The 18,509-nt window shown below is 38.7% G+C and overlaps 1 protein-coding gene across 2 annotated transcripts; it reads right to left on the bottom strand.

The window, feature by feature from the left end:
- Positions 1–595: 595 nt before the first annotated feature.
- LOC140786842 (uncharacterized) lies at positions 596–17,539 on the bottom strand. 2 transcript variants are annotated; one of them, XM_073135532.1, is made up of 5 exons: positions 17,443–17,539; positions 14,433–15,369; positions 14,186–14,281; positions 1,047–1,183; positions 596–975 (listed from the first exon to the last, which is right to left on the bottom strand). In XM_073135532.1, the coding sequence occupies exons 2-5, from the start codon at positions 15,312–15,314 to the stop codon at positions 804–806; spliced, it is 1,287 nt and encodes a 428-aa protein (XP_072991633.1). In that variant the 5' UTR covers positions 15,315–15,369; positions 17,443–17,539; the 3' UTR covers positions 596–803. The 2 variants fall into 2 exon arrangements, with proteins under 2 accessions (XP_072991633.1, XP_072991631.1); XM_073135530.1 differs by having other exon boundaries at positions 16,767–17,486.
- Positions 17,540–18,509: the final 970 nt, after the last annotated feature.

The raw sequence follows: 18,509 nt of genomic DNA, 5'->3' as shown, positions 1-18,509 counted from the left end.
TCTACGCAATTTAAAAAAAAAATATTCAGAAGATATCACCTTGAGAAAATCGATGACCTCATGATCAACAACTTTTGTTTGAGGCTTCTCTAGATCTCTAGATTTAGACTTTATCTGTGACAAAATAGACTAATCTGAGAAGGACAAGGAAGACTGATTTAGTTAAATTTGTTTAAAACTTTTTTAATTAATTCTCTATAAATAGGGTTTTATGACTTGTATCATAGGTATGCGTGGAATAAAGATTACTCATATATATATACACACATATGTTGCATATGGAAAAAAAAAACAACAAACACATTAATCTTTGTTCAATTGTTGAAAAAGGCCAATTTTAATAAATATTTTAATTTTTAATATTAAATAAAGAGTGCTAATACGGGTATAAGTTATTTTAATATACTAGTATAAAAAGTAATAATTATATATAGCATGACAAATTTCTACTACAGTACTAGAGAAATATTAAGGTACTGGGAATACTATAGTTTTTTCTTCGATAATTGGAATACTGGAGTTCATTCCATCAATATCTAGCCATAACCATCAAGCATATGGTTCTCATTGCCTCAGCAAGTATATACAAAAGAAGTTACAGTACAAATTCCTATTTAATGTATTATACTGATGCCCTTCCTCCTTAAAGCTAGAACAAACAACCAAGTAAAGGATAAAATCAAGGAAAACAAAACAATATGGGGATTCTCTCCATAAAACGTAAAACGCAAGTGATTCTACAGCTGATCTCTCCCCTGCTTGAACAATCCTGTAAATGCAATTATAAGATGACTTGATGTGGACTATTCCTGCTTATCCTCTTCTGCCTCATCTTCAAGACTAAAGGCAGTGGTAGGATCTAGATTCCGATCTTTATCCAGCTTCACTAATCCAACATCCCCATCCGGAGAACTTTTATTAAGAGATTGAGCTTCTTCATCATCGTCATCGGCGGCTTCACCCGAATAGGCATATCTGTTAAAAAAAAAGTTGAGAGCATTAAAACTGATTCTTCAGCATTCCCCTAACATTGCAGGAGGAATTACCGTTGCGAGCTCTGAGATGGTGCCCATAGATAGCAGATTACAGCAAGGAGTGAAAATGCCAGAATGTGCCAAAAGGCAGTAATTATCCAGGCACTCTGCCATCGCTCACTGAAGGGATCTGTTGCCTTAAAGTAAACCTGTAACATGAAATTGTTAGATAATTTATCATCATGATTTAAAAGTATTTCTATAAATTTACTCTACAAACTTCTTCTTTTCATATAATTCAAAAGCCCATAAGTTATAGACCGGACAATAGAGCCAGTCCCCTCCAATAATTAGATTGGGAGTCAACCCTCCTTTAGAAACATGCCACAACAAATCAACCATTGGCACACTAGGTGCAATTTATCCTTGCAATGGTTTTAAACCCTAACCTCTCGGTTAGAGAGATAAAATTTTAACCGCTTGTGCTAATAGTTAGACCTAACTCCACAAATTTGATCAGGAAAACTATTCAGAATCAACAGTCAGAGAAGAGCTAAAGGTAATGGTGAGAAGAGAGAACTGCCACATTTTAGAGATAACAACTTACCTTGATCTAAATTGACAGAAAAAAGTATGGTTCTGAATGAAAAATAAGACTACTTCCTATATATGAAGCAAACATAATGGAAAGATGACATAGAGGTTGATAAAATTCATTGATGTTCTCCAGCAAGACCATTGTTTATCAATAATTTGAGGCATGGAATCTTGGAGATTAGAGTCTAGCTACTACATACATGGAATCTTGGAGATTAGAGTCTAGCTACTACAAACATGGAACTTTAGAAATGCACTTTCTTTCTACTTCAGAAACAATTCTAGCATGCCGCTTCCTCACATTCATCTATCAACCTTAGCAAGCCGTAATTTCCCACATTCCAACAGTTTAATATTTTGAGAGCTTAATAAGGGATGTAGTGGGGATGTAAGATGTGCAAATGTGGGGAAAGATAAGGAGTTACATGGATCCATGCCTAAGGAGAGAAAAGATCACATCAATTATTCTCTGTTTCTGCCTCGAGTTATTTTCCATACAAACATGACTAGATAGAGAAGAGGGGAAACTATAGGGAAAGGGAGGCAACACACCACTTTTGGGAAAAAATGATAAGAAAGCATGAAAATCACTAGTAAAGAGAAGAGGACATACATGTGGAATCCTCCACAAGAATAATTTTTTCATTCAATTTCTATAATAAATTATATTGTTTTCTATATTCCCCCTAGCCCTATACTTACCTAATGTAATTATTAACCTTATACCAAGCATTCTCCAAGTAAGGATTTGAATGCCATAGGGCACAAAGAAAGAAAAAACATTGTGTGAGTGCATATGTGAACCCTTTTTTTGCATCTAATAAATGTAGATTTACTACATGATAAGTGTTGATTAAGCTACAATAAGTAATTATTAAGCATATCGAACGTATCAGTGCAAAACCAAACCTAGCATAGTCAACTTTATACCAAACATTCCCCAATTAAGAATTTGAGTGCCACTGGGAATGGAGGAAGAAAATTGAAGAGCACTGCATGAGTTGGGATATGTGAATATGCAAGTTTTTGACTAAACTAGACCTCTTTTTTTTCTTATCTCTTAAACGTATTACTAAATAGGATCTAATTAACTGTAGTCCTAACAAAAATGTTGAACTAATCAGTATTTTTAAAAACGCTAATCAGTTCAGTGTTTTTATCGCTAGATATTTTTTTAGACTGCTAAAAGATTAAGTTAAAAAGATTTATATACATAAAATGCTGAACTATTCAGCATTTTAGGACCAGATAAAAACGCTGAATTGATTAGCGTTTTTGCTTAAAGATAAAACGTTGATTAGTTTAGTATTTTTATTATGACTACAATAAATTAGACCCAATTTAGTAATAAATTTGAGTAGTAGTCTATTTCAGTAAAAATAAATTGGAACAGGGCTAGTTTAGTCAAAAACTCTGAATATGCTATATTTTAAGTGTAGATTTACTAGATAGTAATTTTTAAGTAATATAGTAAGGATTAAGTATATCATAAGTGATAATGCATGATAGATCTGCATAATCAAACTTAATATAACCATTAACTTTATACCAAGCATTTTCATAGGAAGAGTTTGAATGCTTAGGGCATGAATGAAGAAAAGAACACTGAGTGCGCATATGAACTATAATAAGTACGGATTTGTCATTAGTAAGTGTGGATTTAATATATGGATTAAGCTCTAGTAAATAAGGATTAAGCATATAGTAAGTGAAGATGCATGGTATTGATATGCAGAACCAAACCAATTGTAGTCAAATTTACACCAACCATTACTCAAGTAAAAATTTGAGTGTCACAAGGCATGGAGGAAGAAAAGCACTGTGTGAGCATATGAGCTCTTTTTCTATATATTATAAGTGTGGATTTACTACAAAATAACTGCTGATTAAGCAATTAGTAAGTGAGGATTATGATAGAGTAAGTGAAAATGCATGGGATCATGATAGAGTCAGTTAAAATGCATGGAATCAATGTGATGTGCAGAACCAAACCAAATGAAGTCAACCTTATACCAAGCATCTTCCAAACAAGAAATTGAGTACCGCAAGGCATAAAACAAGGGAGAAAAAAAAACACCATATGGATAAGGTATGTAGTATGTACGCATATTTACTATATATAGTAAGTACGGATAAGGTATACAAAATTGTGGATCAAACATACAGAAAATACAAACTCATGGTACCCATGAGTAGTAGGGTAGTTTGGTCCGAAAAGGGGCCAATTGGGTTCCCCTACAAAGGAAAAATAAAATTGGGTGTTTTGGCCATCCTTGAGAATGATATCACCTATGTGCACTCTATTATCACCTATGTGTGCTCTAGTACCATATATGGTCGCATTTCGTTGATGTGGCAGATATATCCCAGATCTAGAGTCCCTAGAAATTAGGATAACCAAAAGAATTTACCTATTAGCAATCTCAAAGTGAAGGGACCAGACTGTAATATATATTGTGTCACTTGCTCCTATGATGCTACTGCTCTGAAAAAGAGCATTTATTGCATCTGTATATCAAGATACATCTTTTCAGCTATAATCTTGGCCTTCATAATCAACATCTGCAGACTTGCATGCATTAAATTTTTCTTTATAAATTATTCTTTATCCTTCTCCACCTCTTGTTTTATCACCTTATGATATCTAACAGTGCTTTCATCCTCCTCCCAACCTCTTATGGAAGATTAGGGCATTTACACACCTCAATCTAAACTACAGCTAGTCCTTCTAATAGAAAATACCTCAACCTTTTTAAAATCAAATTACATTAAGTACTAACAAAATATAATGCAACCAACCATATCCTCAGGTTGTGCATATTCTCTATTTCTAATGCCATCTCAGCGTATACCGCTTTAACTGTGTCATATTAATAAATCAATGAAAGCCCGTTATTCAAATCATCAACAGACTTTCTTTATTGTGGTATAACTAAAAGTTTATACATAACTATTTGCTACAAAATTATAAAACTATTGTATCCGAGCACAATGTAGTAGCAACTAGTTTAGCAAATTAATACAAGGCAAGTGGCAACCCATTTTGCCTCTTAAATATTGCAAAATTTAAGTTACCAGATATTATTAAATAAAATAATTACTGAATAATGATAGAAAACAAACACAATGGATCAGTACCCATTAGATATTTCTCACACCTCAAGAAATGGAGAGTGAAAACTAGCAAAAAATCAGTTTTCTTAAGAGGCTCGGCATGGGACATGCCGACCAGCACAACCTTCTTGCTAAATCTTTCAAGGAATTTGGTCAATATAAGCATTCGACAGGCACAAGTGCAGGTGAGGTTCGAAATAGGTTTAATTGATCCAAAACAAATTCATTAGAGTGATCAATTTAAAATATTCTATGAGGACTTTTTTTATCGACAAACATGATACATCATATGGAGCCCCAATATTAAGAAGTTTGTTGTCCGCATCCTCTCCCAGAAGATCTCTTCTAGTGGAGATCAACGTAATTGATCTGCTTTTGCGTTGATTCATATAAAAACTAAAATCGTCCTTCACATGCACAATTGGCAAAATTTGCATATACCCACTACAATATGAGATTATGTTTACCATGGATGGCCGTGCCAACCAACACTTGCCGTGCCATTACAACGGTACGTAGCACGAGGTGTGCTGTGGCACACCCCCATGCCGTCCGTGCCGGCCCAGCACGGCCTCATGCCAATCATTATGCCATGTGGAGCCCCGTATTTAAAACTTTTCTTATTTTTATTAATCATTATCAAATCAACTGATCATTTGATCATTAGAAGGCTTAGATAAAATTAATGATAATGAGACTAGAGATGATAATGATGATGGTAATAGTGATAATAACGAGACTTAGTATAATGCAATGATGATGAAGATGAGACATGCATTTCTGTTACACAACCTTCTCAAATGCATTATTTTTACAAAGAATTTGAGTCTATAAGTTAGAACATCAAGAGATATGCACCCACACGATAATATGAGTTCATCATAATTATCATCATATCAATCACACCTATTATAGCTAGAACACTCTTATTATACTCTATATCCACAATTTATATATGTTTATGGTGTATTTGTGTCTATCCGGTGACGTTCATTCTCGTGTATATTCAATATTCATATTATATCATAGGAGAATTACAAAATTTCTATTCGTATAAAAACCATGTGAGACGTTACAACGAGAAATATTATCAGTAAATGGATTTTGAAGAATATCGACAGTATTTAATGCAACATTTTCGTGTTATTCTTATGCTGACAAATGAAGTTTTTAATCCTCCTCATTTTACGTTCAACTAGATATTAATTTTAATTATTAAACTATTATCAATTAATATTATGTCTTCAATTATATTATAGAGTATTCAATCATTAATATTAGTTTTAATAAATGTCTTCAATCATAGTATGTGTTGAATAATATTTATATTTAATTATTGTTTTATCTTTAAGGATAACGGTAACCCTATCATAACTAGTTCATTTTTATTTATTAATTAATTTATTAATTTTATAGTAATAGAAATATGTCCTACCGAGTTGGAATTTGTAACTTGCTATCATCTTGCCTAGTAGGCAAAGATTTACCTCTGATCCTACTCACATTGGACCTAGTGCTTAGGTAATTTAGCCAATAGTAGATCAAGAAATATTAAATGAACATGTGGGCAGGGATTTTCGAGGAATACAAATAACCTTAGTTTTTTTTTCTAAAATAGGTCACAAAAATAATCTAAATATAAAGCATTGTAATGTAGTTTTTAATCTTTTAATACATATATTTAAACCAAAAATCAAAAATTGACATATTGAAGACCCAACAACATCTTTACATATCCTAAAAAGTTTATTAAAATTATTATAAATGCGTGCCAGTGGGACATAGGGGCGTGCCGTGCCGATGGTGGCACGGCACGGCCATCGTTGATATTTACAACACATAACTGAGAATCGAAGACAGATGAGGGGAGATTTTGAGTTTTTGACCCTCTAAATGTTGGTTTTTCTCATACAAGGAGAATCCTATAATAGAGCAGATATAGACTGCTCAGTATCAGGAGAACACATAGCTTGACAAGGAGGGAGATCCTCTAATATCTCAGTATCAAGAGAACACACAGCTTGACAAGGAGGGAGATCCTCTAATATAGGCTTTAATACATATATTCATATCAAAAACCAAAAATTGACGTGTTAAAAGACTTAAAATCATCTCTAAATACACTAGTTTTTTATTAAAAGTGTGTTAAAGATGTGCCAATACATGTCAATGGCTTATAGGGGCATGCCAAACGGCGCAGCCATCATTGAATCCAAGAGATATAGCCATTATTGGTCATCAATACTTTCATTCTCAGGTTTTCAGTTTTGAAAAACTAGAGGAAAAAGTTGGGGAAACCAACTTCCCTCAAGATTAACACCACAATTTTACGAATTTAATTTGCATGAAAGAAGTTTGGAAAGGTTAGGTCAACTAACCCTTTATTTCATCAAATTCATTTGCATGGCAATGAGTAAATTTAAGTTTGGAAAGGTTAGGTCAACTAACCCTTTATTTCATCAAATTCATTTGCATGACAATGAGTAAATTTTAAGATTTTAGGGTTTTATTCATTCAATACTTCAAAAATAGCAGAACTTTGCATTAAAATTCAGGGAATAAATTTTTCCAATATAAACCTTTTTCTAACTACTTCAAGCATTATTTCTTATTTTGTTCACCAATTTGTCTTTTATTCAATTCAAAAGAACATAGATAAAATTGGTAAAAAGTGATTTCTTTTCTTACAATCTAAAAATATCTATCCATTATGTCCAAAATCTGATTAAATTTGCATGTTTTTTAATTGATGTGATTCGGGCTGGACCAAGCCACCTCGTGCGTTGATACGACCTATGATTCAATTTCTTGTTTCATTTCCTTATTTTTCTTGATAAATAAGGATTTTTGGCTGGGGCATTCAAACACCAAGAAGAGCTATTCAAACGCCTATATCACGTTCACACATAGATAGACACTGATTTGGGCATTCGAATGCCAAGGACGACCGGTCGAATGCGTCATTCCCTACATCGCATTCGCACGAGACACTGATTTGGTCGTTCAAACGCCTCACAAGGCCGTTCGAAAGCTTTCAACGAGAATAATTATATTAAGGTTATTTTTCCTAGTTGTTTGGTTATTAGGCTAGCCTCTAAATATGTGGAAGGGGCTTCATTAGGATTTTATCGAAGGAATTATCATTTTAACCTATTTTTCTCCCCTTTAGTCTAAAGCTTCTCCCTCCTCGCTCAAACCCTAGCTGCGCGTTATCTTGCTGTTTACCACCTCTAGCCTCTTTCATCTGTCGAGACCCTCCTTCTTAGGACACCAACACCTTCTTCCTTCTCTTCCTTCACCCTATCGTGCCATGTGCAAACCTTATCTGTAACCCACATCCACTCCATCTCTACCGTCATTCCACCACCCGTCATTAACACCACCACTAGATATTTGTCGCTTTTAGCCCTAGCTACAGTCTAAATCGGCGAAGAGCATAAATATCAAAATTCTATATCAGGAAGTTATAAAACGAACCCATCTGGTTTCATAATTTTTTAGCTACGGGGGAGTATCCAATGAATATTCTCCTCCGACTGTCCGGACTACTTTTGTGCACACAAACTCAAACCGATAACCGAAATCAGGTTATAACTAGTAGTTTAGAACCACTATTCTTCAGACATCATGCCAACAACCAGATCCATGGCATTGAGACCCCATGAAGGCACCTCAATCAAAGAAGAGCCCACGGATGTAATCAAATCCGAATTGGACCCCAACACACCGACGGCAACTTCTCCTTTAACTTTTTTGTCAACTTTGATCTGATCAAGATGTTCATGGACATGATGGAGATGCAGTATGCTATGCAAACATTGACAGCAGCGATGACTCAAGTCCTCATGGGCGCACTAGGGAACACAGCAGCAACCGAGCTACTCGCTCACGCCCAGGTTGCACCACTGATAGAACCACCCCTTCATCAAAAGACTCCACCTCCACCACTCCGTGCTAAAGGAAGACTATGAGGACTTCATGGGGGGCTAACCTAGAAGCCTCTTGCTACCCACATCGCAAGAGAGGTGTACCAAACTGACACCGGTTTTTCATCACCATCGAGCACCGATTCTGTCTCGCCAAAAAGATGATGATGAATGGGTAGGTGGACTATAAGGAACCAACGACCTCTCGATAGTATCCAAGGGTTGCTGGACTAAACCAAAGAGAAAGGAGGACCAACTAACATGACGAAGGCGCTTGTGCGGGTACTGTTCACCTCAACTTTCCACCATTCAATAGAGGCAATCCGTTCGATTGTGTTTGTCAAGCGAAACAATTCTTCGAGTTCCAGAGAACACCTAATGCACAAAAACTGTTATTAGCATCCTTCCACCTTGAAGACACCGCCATCTGATGGTACCAAGCCACGAACCGAGCTCAGCCCTATCGATCGTGGGAGGAGTTCGGTGATGCAATTTCATTCGGTTTGGGGCCTCCGGTAATGAAGACTTCCAAGCCACCCTCACCAAACTGACCCAAAGGACTACGGTAAGAGCATATCAAGAGGAGTACGAACGTATTAACAATCGAATTTGGAGCACGTTCGTTAGCGACCTTCAGTGGGACATACAAGCGAAAGTAAGAGCCATTCGGCGAACCACCTTACATGAGGCTTTCGCCACAGCTCAAATGATGAAAGAAAAACTTAGAGAGCTTCGGATAGCAAAAAAAAAGGCTAGAGCACTACAGAGGCTAGAGGAGTACCTCAGCAAACCGCAACCGCACACCATGTGTCAACGGGTCTACCAAGGACAATGGGTGCAAGGCCATTTCCATAGCCACAACCAAAGATGATGGGGGCCTCCTCGAGCCCTCATTAGAAGACTAACACAAGCCCAAGTTAAAGAAAGAAGAGCAAAAGGACTGTGCTTCTATTGTGATGAGAAATTCACCCTCGGGGCACAATTGTGCTTCGACTGACTGGCCACGGTAATAGTATTGGACAAACTTTTCTTCGTTCGTGGAAAAGGGTGAACCAGTGGAAGATGAACTTAGGGACCTTATTGAAGACCAAGAGCCTTTGAAGATCAGCGAGAAGATCCATGCCGAGATCTCCACACATGCCTATACCGATGCTAATGTACCAAGAACGCTTAGGGTTGACGACACTTGAAAAACCAAATCATGTTGATCCTCATCAACACCGGGGGCACCCACAATTTTATGGATGAGCGTGCGGTGAAGATGATAGGCATGACTACAGAGACTACCTCTGGATTTGATGTAGCACTTGGAGACGGCACAACGCTTCGAGTAGGTGATGTATGCTGAGAGGCTCTTTTGAAGATTCAAGACAATTCCTTTACCTTGGATTTTTACCCATTGGCTTTACGAGGGGCTCATTGTGTTAGGGACCCAATGGTTGCAAAGTTTGGGTTTGGTGACCTTCGACTTTTCAGAGATGTGAAAGGATTTCAAACAAAGTGGCAAACGAGTGAGGTTAGACGGAATCGGATTGCGACTTAAAACCCAACTTCAACCGATGGTGGGGCCACCAAGGGCTAGCTACTATGACTTTTTAATGCAAATAGTCCAAAACCAAATGGACCACAAAATGGAGGAATGAGTGCTTGCTGACATGACCAACTTGTTGAAGGAGTTTAGTGAGGTGTTTGAAGAACCAAGCGACATGTCACCAGCTTGACCACAAGATCACCGCATTAAGATCATACCCGGAGCTAAGCTAGTTAATGTACGTACCTACCAATACCATTTTTGTAAAAAGATGAGATCACAAGGCTTATCAAAAAAATGTTGGATAGCGGAATTATCCAACCAAGCCGGAGCTCATACTCATTGTTGGTGCTTCTAGTGTAGAAGGACGATACATAGTGATTTGGCGTGGACTACCATACACTCAACGCCATCATAGTGAAGGATAGGTGCCCTATTCTTGTCGTTAAAGAACTCTTTAATGAGCTTCCGGGGACCTCTTACTTCAGCTAGTTAGATTTATGTGCCAACTACCACCAAATCCGAGTGAGGCCCGAGGATGTGCACAAGACCGCATTCTACATACATGATAGGCATTATGAATTCAAGGTTATGCCATTTGGACTTATTAATGCCCCGTCCACATTCCAAAGGTTGATGAACGACATCTTTAGGACGTCATTGAGGCAACATCCCGTCCACCTCCACGACGTGCTGTAAATTTTAAAAGACAATAGGCTAAAGATGAGAAGATGAAGGAGTCTGTGTCTATGGAGCCAACCGAGAGTAGAGTATTTCAGTCACATCATATCAACGGTGGGAGTAGAAGACGATCCCTCCAAGGTGTGGAACGTGGTGCAATAGAAGATTCCAAAGATGCCAAAGGAATTATAGGGCATTCTTAGATTGATGGGTTATTACAGTCGGTTTAATGCCAACTATGGCAAGATTGCCGCCCCTTGACATCACTACTAAAAATGGGGGAGTTCCAATGAACTGAGGCAGCAACAAGGGCAATTGATGAATTGAAGACGGTAATGACAACGGCACTACCTAATTTTATCAAGCCTTCTGTGGTGGAATACAACACGTCTAGGGCTAGAATTGGGGTCATTCTTATACAACAATGAAGGCCCGTGGCATATATGAGCAAGGCATTGTCGATGAAGAATTAAATGGTGCCTACCTACAAGCAAGAGATGCTCGCTATTATCCACGTCACAAAATGGAGACCGTATCTCATTGAACGGCAATTCGTGGTGTGTACTAATCAACGGATCCTGCCATATTTTCTTGGGCAGCAGATTGACATTCTGGCACAGCAGCCGTGAGTGGAAAAGTTGCTGGGCTACGACTACTAATTGGTGTACAAGAAGGGGACTAAGAACCGGGTCAACTATGCACTATCGCAGCACGGCTAAAATGAGAAAAGAAGTACTAGCCTATATTCGAGCTTGTAAAGTCTATCAACACACCAAGGCGGACTCAACCAAACCAGCGAGGCTGCTGCAACTGCTGCTCCTTCCAAACCAATGATAATGGTGGTGGTCGACGGGTTGATGAAGAGTGTTCACTTTTCAACTCTAACACACTCGTGCACCGTAAAGAAGGTAGCATAATTTTTTGTGAAAGAAGTAGCCCAATTGCCTGGCATGCCAAGATCTATAGTTTCAGATCGTGACTCAATTTTTGTGAGTACTTTTGGCAAGAGTACTTCAAGCAACAAGGGACTTAACTCAAATTGAGCTTGGCATACCATTCTCATACCGACGGGCAATCCTAAGTGGTTAGTCGCTGTTTTGAGCAATATTTGTCATGTTTTGCCAGAGTGCAACCCAAGAGATGGCTAACTTATCTTCCTTGAGCTAAATACTCATACAACACGGCTCACCACACCGCCATTGTGATAACACCCTTCGAGACGGTCTATGGACGCACGTCTCCCACATTGCGATCCTATGACCGATCGAGCCTATCGGGCCATTTCGACATAGATGAGGTGCTATCAAAACGGGATAAAGTACTCAAGCGATTCAAGCTTCACTTAGTAGCAGCGCAGAACCAAATGAAGCAAGTGTATGACCACAAGCATCAAGATCGAAGCTACGAAGTGAGCAATTGGGTCTATGTTCGGCTCCAACCGTATCAACAAGTCTTAGTTTGACCCATTCAGAACCAAAAATTAGCCCATCATTTCTTTGTCCATTTCAGATTCAAGAGAAGGCGAAAGCTATAGCATATAGGCTTGACTTGCCCAAGTCATCTCGAGTTCACCTGATCTTCCATGTATCTAAGCTTGAGAGCATGGATTGGACCGGTTGAGACAGTTGCAGAGGTGCTCGAGCCCCCACCCGAGAAGATCTTAGCACGAAGAAAGGTCACACATGATGGAAGGCTGATTATAAAGGTGCTGGTGCGCTAGGCTGGACGGACATCCAATCAAACCACTTGGGAACCTAAGATAACTTTGATAGACCGCTTTTCCAATTTTGCATTTTGAGGACAAATTGAGTGGAAGCATGGTGGAATAATGTGATACGGACCGGACCTAACCACCTCGTGCACTACTACAACTTATGATTCAATTTCTTGTTTCAATTTCTTATTTTTCTTGATAAATAAGGATTTCCAACTGAGGCGTTCAAACGCGGCGTTTGAACACTTGTATCGCGTTCGCACATACAGAGACACCAATTTGGGCATTTGAAAGCGTCATTCGAAGGCCTGCATTGTGTTCACACATTTAGAGACACTGATTTGGATGTTCGAACCCCAGGAAGGATCGTTCAAACGCCAAAAATGGACGTTTGAATGCTTGCATTGCGTTTGCAAATACAGAGACATTGATTTGGCAGTTCGGATGCCTCGTGAGGCTATTTGAATGCTTTCAACGAGAATAATTGTATTAAGATTATTTTTCTTAATTGTTTGGTTGTTATGCTAGCCTCTAAATATGTGAAAGGTAGCCTCATTAGGGTTTTATCAAAGGAATTATCATTTTAACCTATCTTCTCCCCTCTAATCTAAAACTTCTTCTTCCTCGCTTAATCCCTAGCCGCGTGGCATCTTGCTGCCGGTTACCTCTAGCCTCTTTCGTCTGTCGGGACCCTCCCTCCTTCTTAGGACTCCGACACCTTCTTCCCTCTCTTCCTTCACCTTACTACACTATGTGCAAACCCTATCTATAACACATGTCCACTCTATCTCCACCTTCATCACCACCACCCATCATCAACACCTCTATCGGATTTTTGCCGCTTTTAGCCCTAGCTAAAGTCCGAATCAGCAATGGGTGTAAATATTAAAATTATAGATTAGGAAGTTACGAAACAAACCCATATGGTTTAGTAATTTTCTAGCTATAGAAGAATATCTGATGAATATTCTCCTCCAACTACGCGGACTGCCTTCCTACACACGAACTTGAATCGATAGCCGAGATTGGGTCATAACATTAATTTAACTAGTAAAGGTCAAAATTTATGGAAAAGATTATGATATTTTATATTGCTCAACTTTCATCCAATTTTGAAGCTTACAATAGGTAAAGTACTACCTGCTCATGAAAAATTAAAAATTAAAAAAAATGAAGAAAAGAGAAAGTAGCATTAAGATATAAATTTTGGAGATAAAATAGCAAGAGAATAAAGTTCTTTCAAATTTAAATAGTCTCCATCATCGCCCACCTTCTGATCCTTCAGGCAATGAGTAAAAGAGTTTAGGAAGACTTGCCAAGCTCTTTTAGCTCAAAAAAGAAGGAATCCCCCAAAGTTTGCATATTCAGCATGCATCATGCTTGACACAGGTTGACATCTATTCTATGAGGCCTATGCAAAATCCGTATCATCAGTCCCGACATTCTATCAATGTAGCATGCAAGCGCAGCATGTCCAGAAACATTTAATACTTAAATCATCAGATTCTATAGAAAATACTAAATCCTAATGAAATTTATTAAGCAATTAGATGAAAAGCATAATACTTCTTAATTGAATAGTAAAATGTAGAAACATGTAAAGAATCAGCTTGTGTAAGAGATTCAATTCAACCAAAATCTTTTGTACCTCATAACCTATCCAAGAAACTGAAGCAATCACGGCAACTGCCAATGAATTAGTAAACTTCCTGTATATGTCTAGCTTCACAGAACTTCTCCTCGTCTAAAAGGTGACAAAATATAGCCAAGTTAGAGAGCACAGGTAGACCCACAAAAATTAAATAAAAGAGCAAAAACGAAAAGGGAATATATCCGTAAAAAGCAGGATGAAAGAGGTTATAGGTTAATCTAGCAGAGAACTCTATTCTTGATACCTGTAGCTTTTCAAGGGTCCGAGAAAGAGATGTGAAGATCCATAGAATGAGAAAAGCATGCAAAAAGGCATCCGGAAGAACAAGGAAAAGCCTTGCTTTCCCTGAAATATCATTGATGGTACCAACATTTTCTGCAATATCCAGCAATTCTGATGCCAAAAAATATGTTACACCAAGAAGAAGCACCTTTGACTTAAGACCTCCCAGAGTTGGACGGACAACACCATAACCCATGGAAATAGAAAGGATAAGTAAACTTGAAATTGTTTTCCTGATAGCTCCCACAGTGACTACCCAAGTTGTAATCCCCACAGGCCTTACACCAGTGCTATTGAAGTTCAAATACTCAAAGTACCATAGAGTCATTTCAAACAAGCCAAGGGCAATAACTAGAGTGATCCAGTTCTGAATTGTCAGTATGTCCCTCCAAAACCTTATGTATTGCACAAACCAGATAACACTGAGTAGCAGATATGCCAGTGACATGAATACATAAAATGTCATTAAAGGAGCCATTCGTCCTGGTAAATAACCACCAGGATTTTTCCAGATTGTCTTTCCACTCATCATGAGTCCTCTCAGCTTTGGATCACAGGAGATGAAGAACAAGTTATACATTCCTGTCTTTGAAATATGTACCTGTTGAGGGTCCAAATTGGCGAACAAGTCATTGGCACTAAAGTGTGTACTTAGAACAACAGGCCAGTTGAGATCCACAGATGATGGTCTCCTAATGACTTCCCCTTGTTTGCAACCCTCAAGCTTAGCAAGGTCAGGGGTGCAACATATGGACCTTTGTCCGCCATAAGCAGATCCTCCAATGTTATCCCGATCAGCTGCTTCAAATATGATCGCCTGGATCAAACCAGTACTATGCTCCATGCTTGAATGTTGTTCAGCTGCTTCCTTGCTCCTCCAGAAAGTGACATTGTCAAACCTAATATTATTATTCAGTTAGACAAGAAGATAAAAAATAAAACAGAATTATTGTATGAGATGAAATTTCTTCATGATAATTATTCTGACATGACAAACATGCTGAAAAATGGAACAATGTCATAAGTAATTCACCGAGTTATAAAACTGCAAGTTAAAAGGGCCATACATCCTACAAGTAGGGTGCTCCATTGTTAGGATCATTCCGATTGTAATTGTTATAATTAGATATTTTAGTTAAAATAATGACAGCTCAGATGTTACTCATGTTATGTTTTCCAAAAAATGAAGGTCTTAAAAAGTGCACAGAATAAAGTTATCATAAAATGTCTAAAAGATGAATATTATTAAGCCTGAGAGTAATGCAACCAACAAATCCAGGTTAAGCCATTAGGATTAAATAGTCTCTCAGTAAGTGAGGATTCGGTCAACTCACTCACTAATCTAAAGAACCTGAAAGGTTCCACATGATAGTCACTTAGTGCGGTCTAAAAAGTTAACAATAGACTGTTAAAATCCTTCAGAAGATTGAGCCTTAGAACAGTGTTTTGTACTTCTCTTTAACAAGTGGAGCTAGGCCCAGTTCAAAATTGCACTAAATAAGGAAAGAAATAAGGTAAAGAAGAAAGCAACACTTGCATTGCTTTCAGATATTGAATATTGTACTTACAACTTAGTGACTTACAAAATACAAGATATTTCTATTTACTAAACAAGAAATATCTAGCTTTCCCAATTAACCGTTCAATCATAAACCAAATCTTTCATGAAATCAGTACAAGTTTGCAATCCCACTGTTTTATGTAGAGGTCAATCTGGTACCATTTTTTCCATCCTCTTTGCGATATGGATGCATGATTTACCAAACAATCGCCTTTTAAAATACTCACATATTTTCCGCCCATCTAATGGCCCTGTCATCTCTTCACAGCATACACTTTAACAATCTGAAAAATAAAAAATAGAATACCAACAAAACGAAGTACTAACCATCTCATCCTTTACTCACTGAACTCGCTCCCAGCTATAAATCATCTCTAGTTCAATTTAAACCCACATTGACAGATCTCATTTTTCTCACTCATCTACATACTCATATCCACCCTCCACGAAACAACCAATTCCAGCCAATACGAATTCGAACATTAGGAGTTAATCATTCGTCTCACCAAATTCCTAAGATTCGTTTGCATGCTACCCATGCTAGAACTAATATCTTATTTCCGAAGTCAAAGCAAGATCCAAATAATCCACTTCCAAAGTTACCAAGATCTGGCTGAAAAAGATGGCAATTAGCAATCAAGTGGCTTCGCTTCAACATTGGAGAAAATTAGGAGTAAGCGGTACCCAATTAAATAGATTTGGGTTGTAAGACAAAGAGGTTGCATAGGAGTTTACTTGATGTAGGAGCTGCGGACGGAGGCGACGATCCCCTCGCTGCCGCCGGAGAGGAGGAAGGCATTGCCGACTTCCTTGAATGGCTCGAGGTCGTACGTGTGGATCGAGGCGTCGACGCTTACGCCACCAAGGAGGACGAGGAGGGCGGAGAGAAGGGCAAGGAGGAGATCCATGGAAGAGAAGGGAAGAAGAGAGGAGATCTCGAGAAGAGTGGAGGAAGAGGACGGGGGCTTAGAACCGCATCGCCACCCCTCTTCTGATCGGAAATAGCAAGGACTCGGTGGGCCCCGCCGGATGTGAGAGAGAGAGAGAGAGAGAGAGAGAGAGAGAGAGAGAGAGAGAGAGTTGGTGAAGAGGAGAGAAGGGGGCGTGACGGCGTGTAGAGATGGACAGAGGTAGGTGTTTGCTCAAATTGATTTGCTACCTGCTGCCGACTGAGATTGGTAACACTCGTGCTGGAAAATTTTTTTTTTGAAATTGAAATGCTGGAAAATTGACTCCCTAATACTTTGGCACGTTCTACCTGAGGGTAGTTTCACTCTTGAATTCCTGGAGTTTTTTTTTTTTTTATCAAGCAAGCACTGTTCCTAAATTAGTTTACCCAAAATGAACTATTCCTCAAACTTAATGCTGAGAGGGGTCTGGGGGATTTGGAAAAGGAAAGTGAGAATGGAACCTCCGGTGGCTGCCGAGTGTGAAGATGTATAGCTTAGAAGGACTACTTCATCTAAGGTAGCTAAGCCCAGAGATGCGAAGGAGGCAAAAATCTCACAAGAGTCCAGAGCCAGTCTGCTGGTCCACGGAGAACGTGGGCATCTATAGCTGTTGGGCGTAAACACACCTAAGCGCAAACAGATTTTATTCCAGAGAAGATTCTAACACAAATCCAATAACAAACAGAAGATTGTGTGGTGATCGAGCAAGGTAGAGGCTTGCCTTGCTTGGGAGACTCTTAAGGAGAGGTATACTCTTAACCCGTCTGAGATCTACTCTAGCCAACTTACGGACATGGCGAATGGCTACTACGTATTCAAATTTGAATAGGCTAAAGATATGACTTATGCTCTAGCCAACGACCCATGGACAATCCAAGGCAAGGTCCTTAACCTCATACCACGACAAAATAACTTTAGACCTTCATGAGAAGCTTTTGCTACTATTGCGGTATGGATCCAACTCCATAATCTTCTCCATGTTTAAAATATTGGGAGCTGGAGGCCTTGATACTGATAGCGGCCTACTTTGAAGTAGATTTGCTAGGGTTTGCATCAAAGTTTATCTAAGGAAGCCACTGAAAATGGTGGTATGGCTAGGGCTAAAGGAGGACAAGGTGGACCAACGTGTCGTCTACAAAAGTATTTCATCATTTTGCTATCACTGTGGATGGATAAGTCACAAAGCGGGCAGCTGCTTGGAGAGGAAACAGACTATGGAAAACGAACCGCATGATCGACTACAAGCCCAAGGAAGAAAGTAGAAGATACTAATACCATGAATGTGGAGGAGGAGAGGCCACCTCAATGTACAAACTGTAGTGCACCGTCTGGTGAAGAGCGAGGAGTGTTCTAGCACAATCAACACAAAGCTCGAGGAAATCTAAACTGGCCTCAACCAGTTCCAACTGATAGGACCAACGCTCAAGCCAAAGTCAACCACTAGGCTACCTCAAGGCCCAAGGCTATTAGGAGGACGGCACCCTCGATGTGCAAAGGTGAGGGAAGCATCCACCACAGTGTGGGCAAC

The sequence above is a fragment of the Typha latifolia genome, chromosome 4 (genome assembly GCF_019914945.1).
Source record: "Typha latifolia isolate L0001 chromosome 4, TyphaL0001v2, whole genome shotgun sequence".
Classification (NCBI taxonomy): Eukaryota; Viridiplantae; Streptophyta; class Magnoliopsida; order Poales; family Typhaceae; genus Typha; species Typha latifolia.
This window is presented reverse-complemented; position numbering and strand designations above follow the sequence as displayed.

Bases quoted from the DNA above. Each gene is read 5' to 3' on its own strand.
- LOC140786842 (XM_073135530.1), bottom strand. From the start codon at position 16,939: ATGGATCTCCTCCTTGCCCTTCTCTCCGCCCTCCTCGTCCTCCTTGGT. The intron at 15,370-16,766 runs GTAAACTCCTAT...TAATAATATTAG, and splicing joins GTCCGCAGCTCCTACATCAA to GTTTGACAATGTCACTTTCT. The intron at 14,282-14,432 runs GTATCAAGAATA...GTCACCTTTTAG, and splicing joins GGACCCTTGAAAAGCTACAG to ACGAGGAGAAGTTCTGTGAA.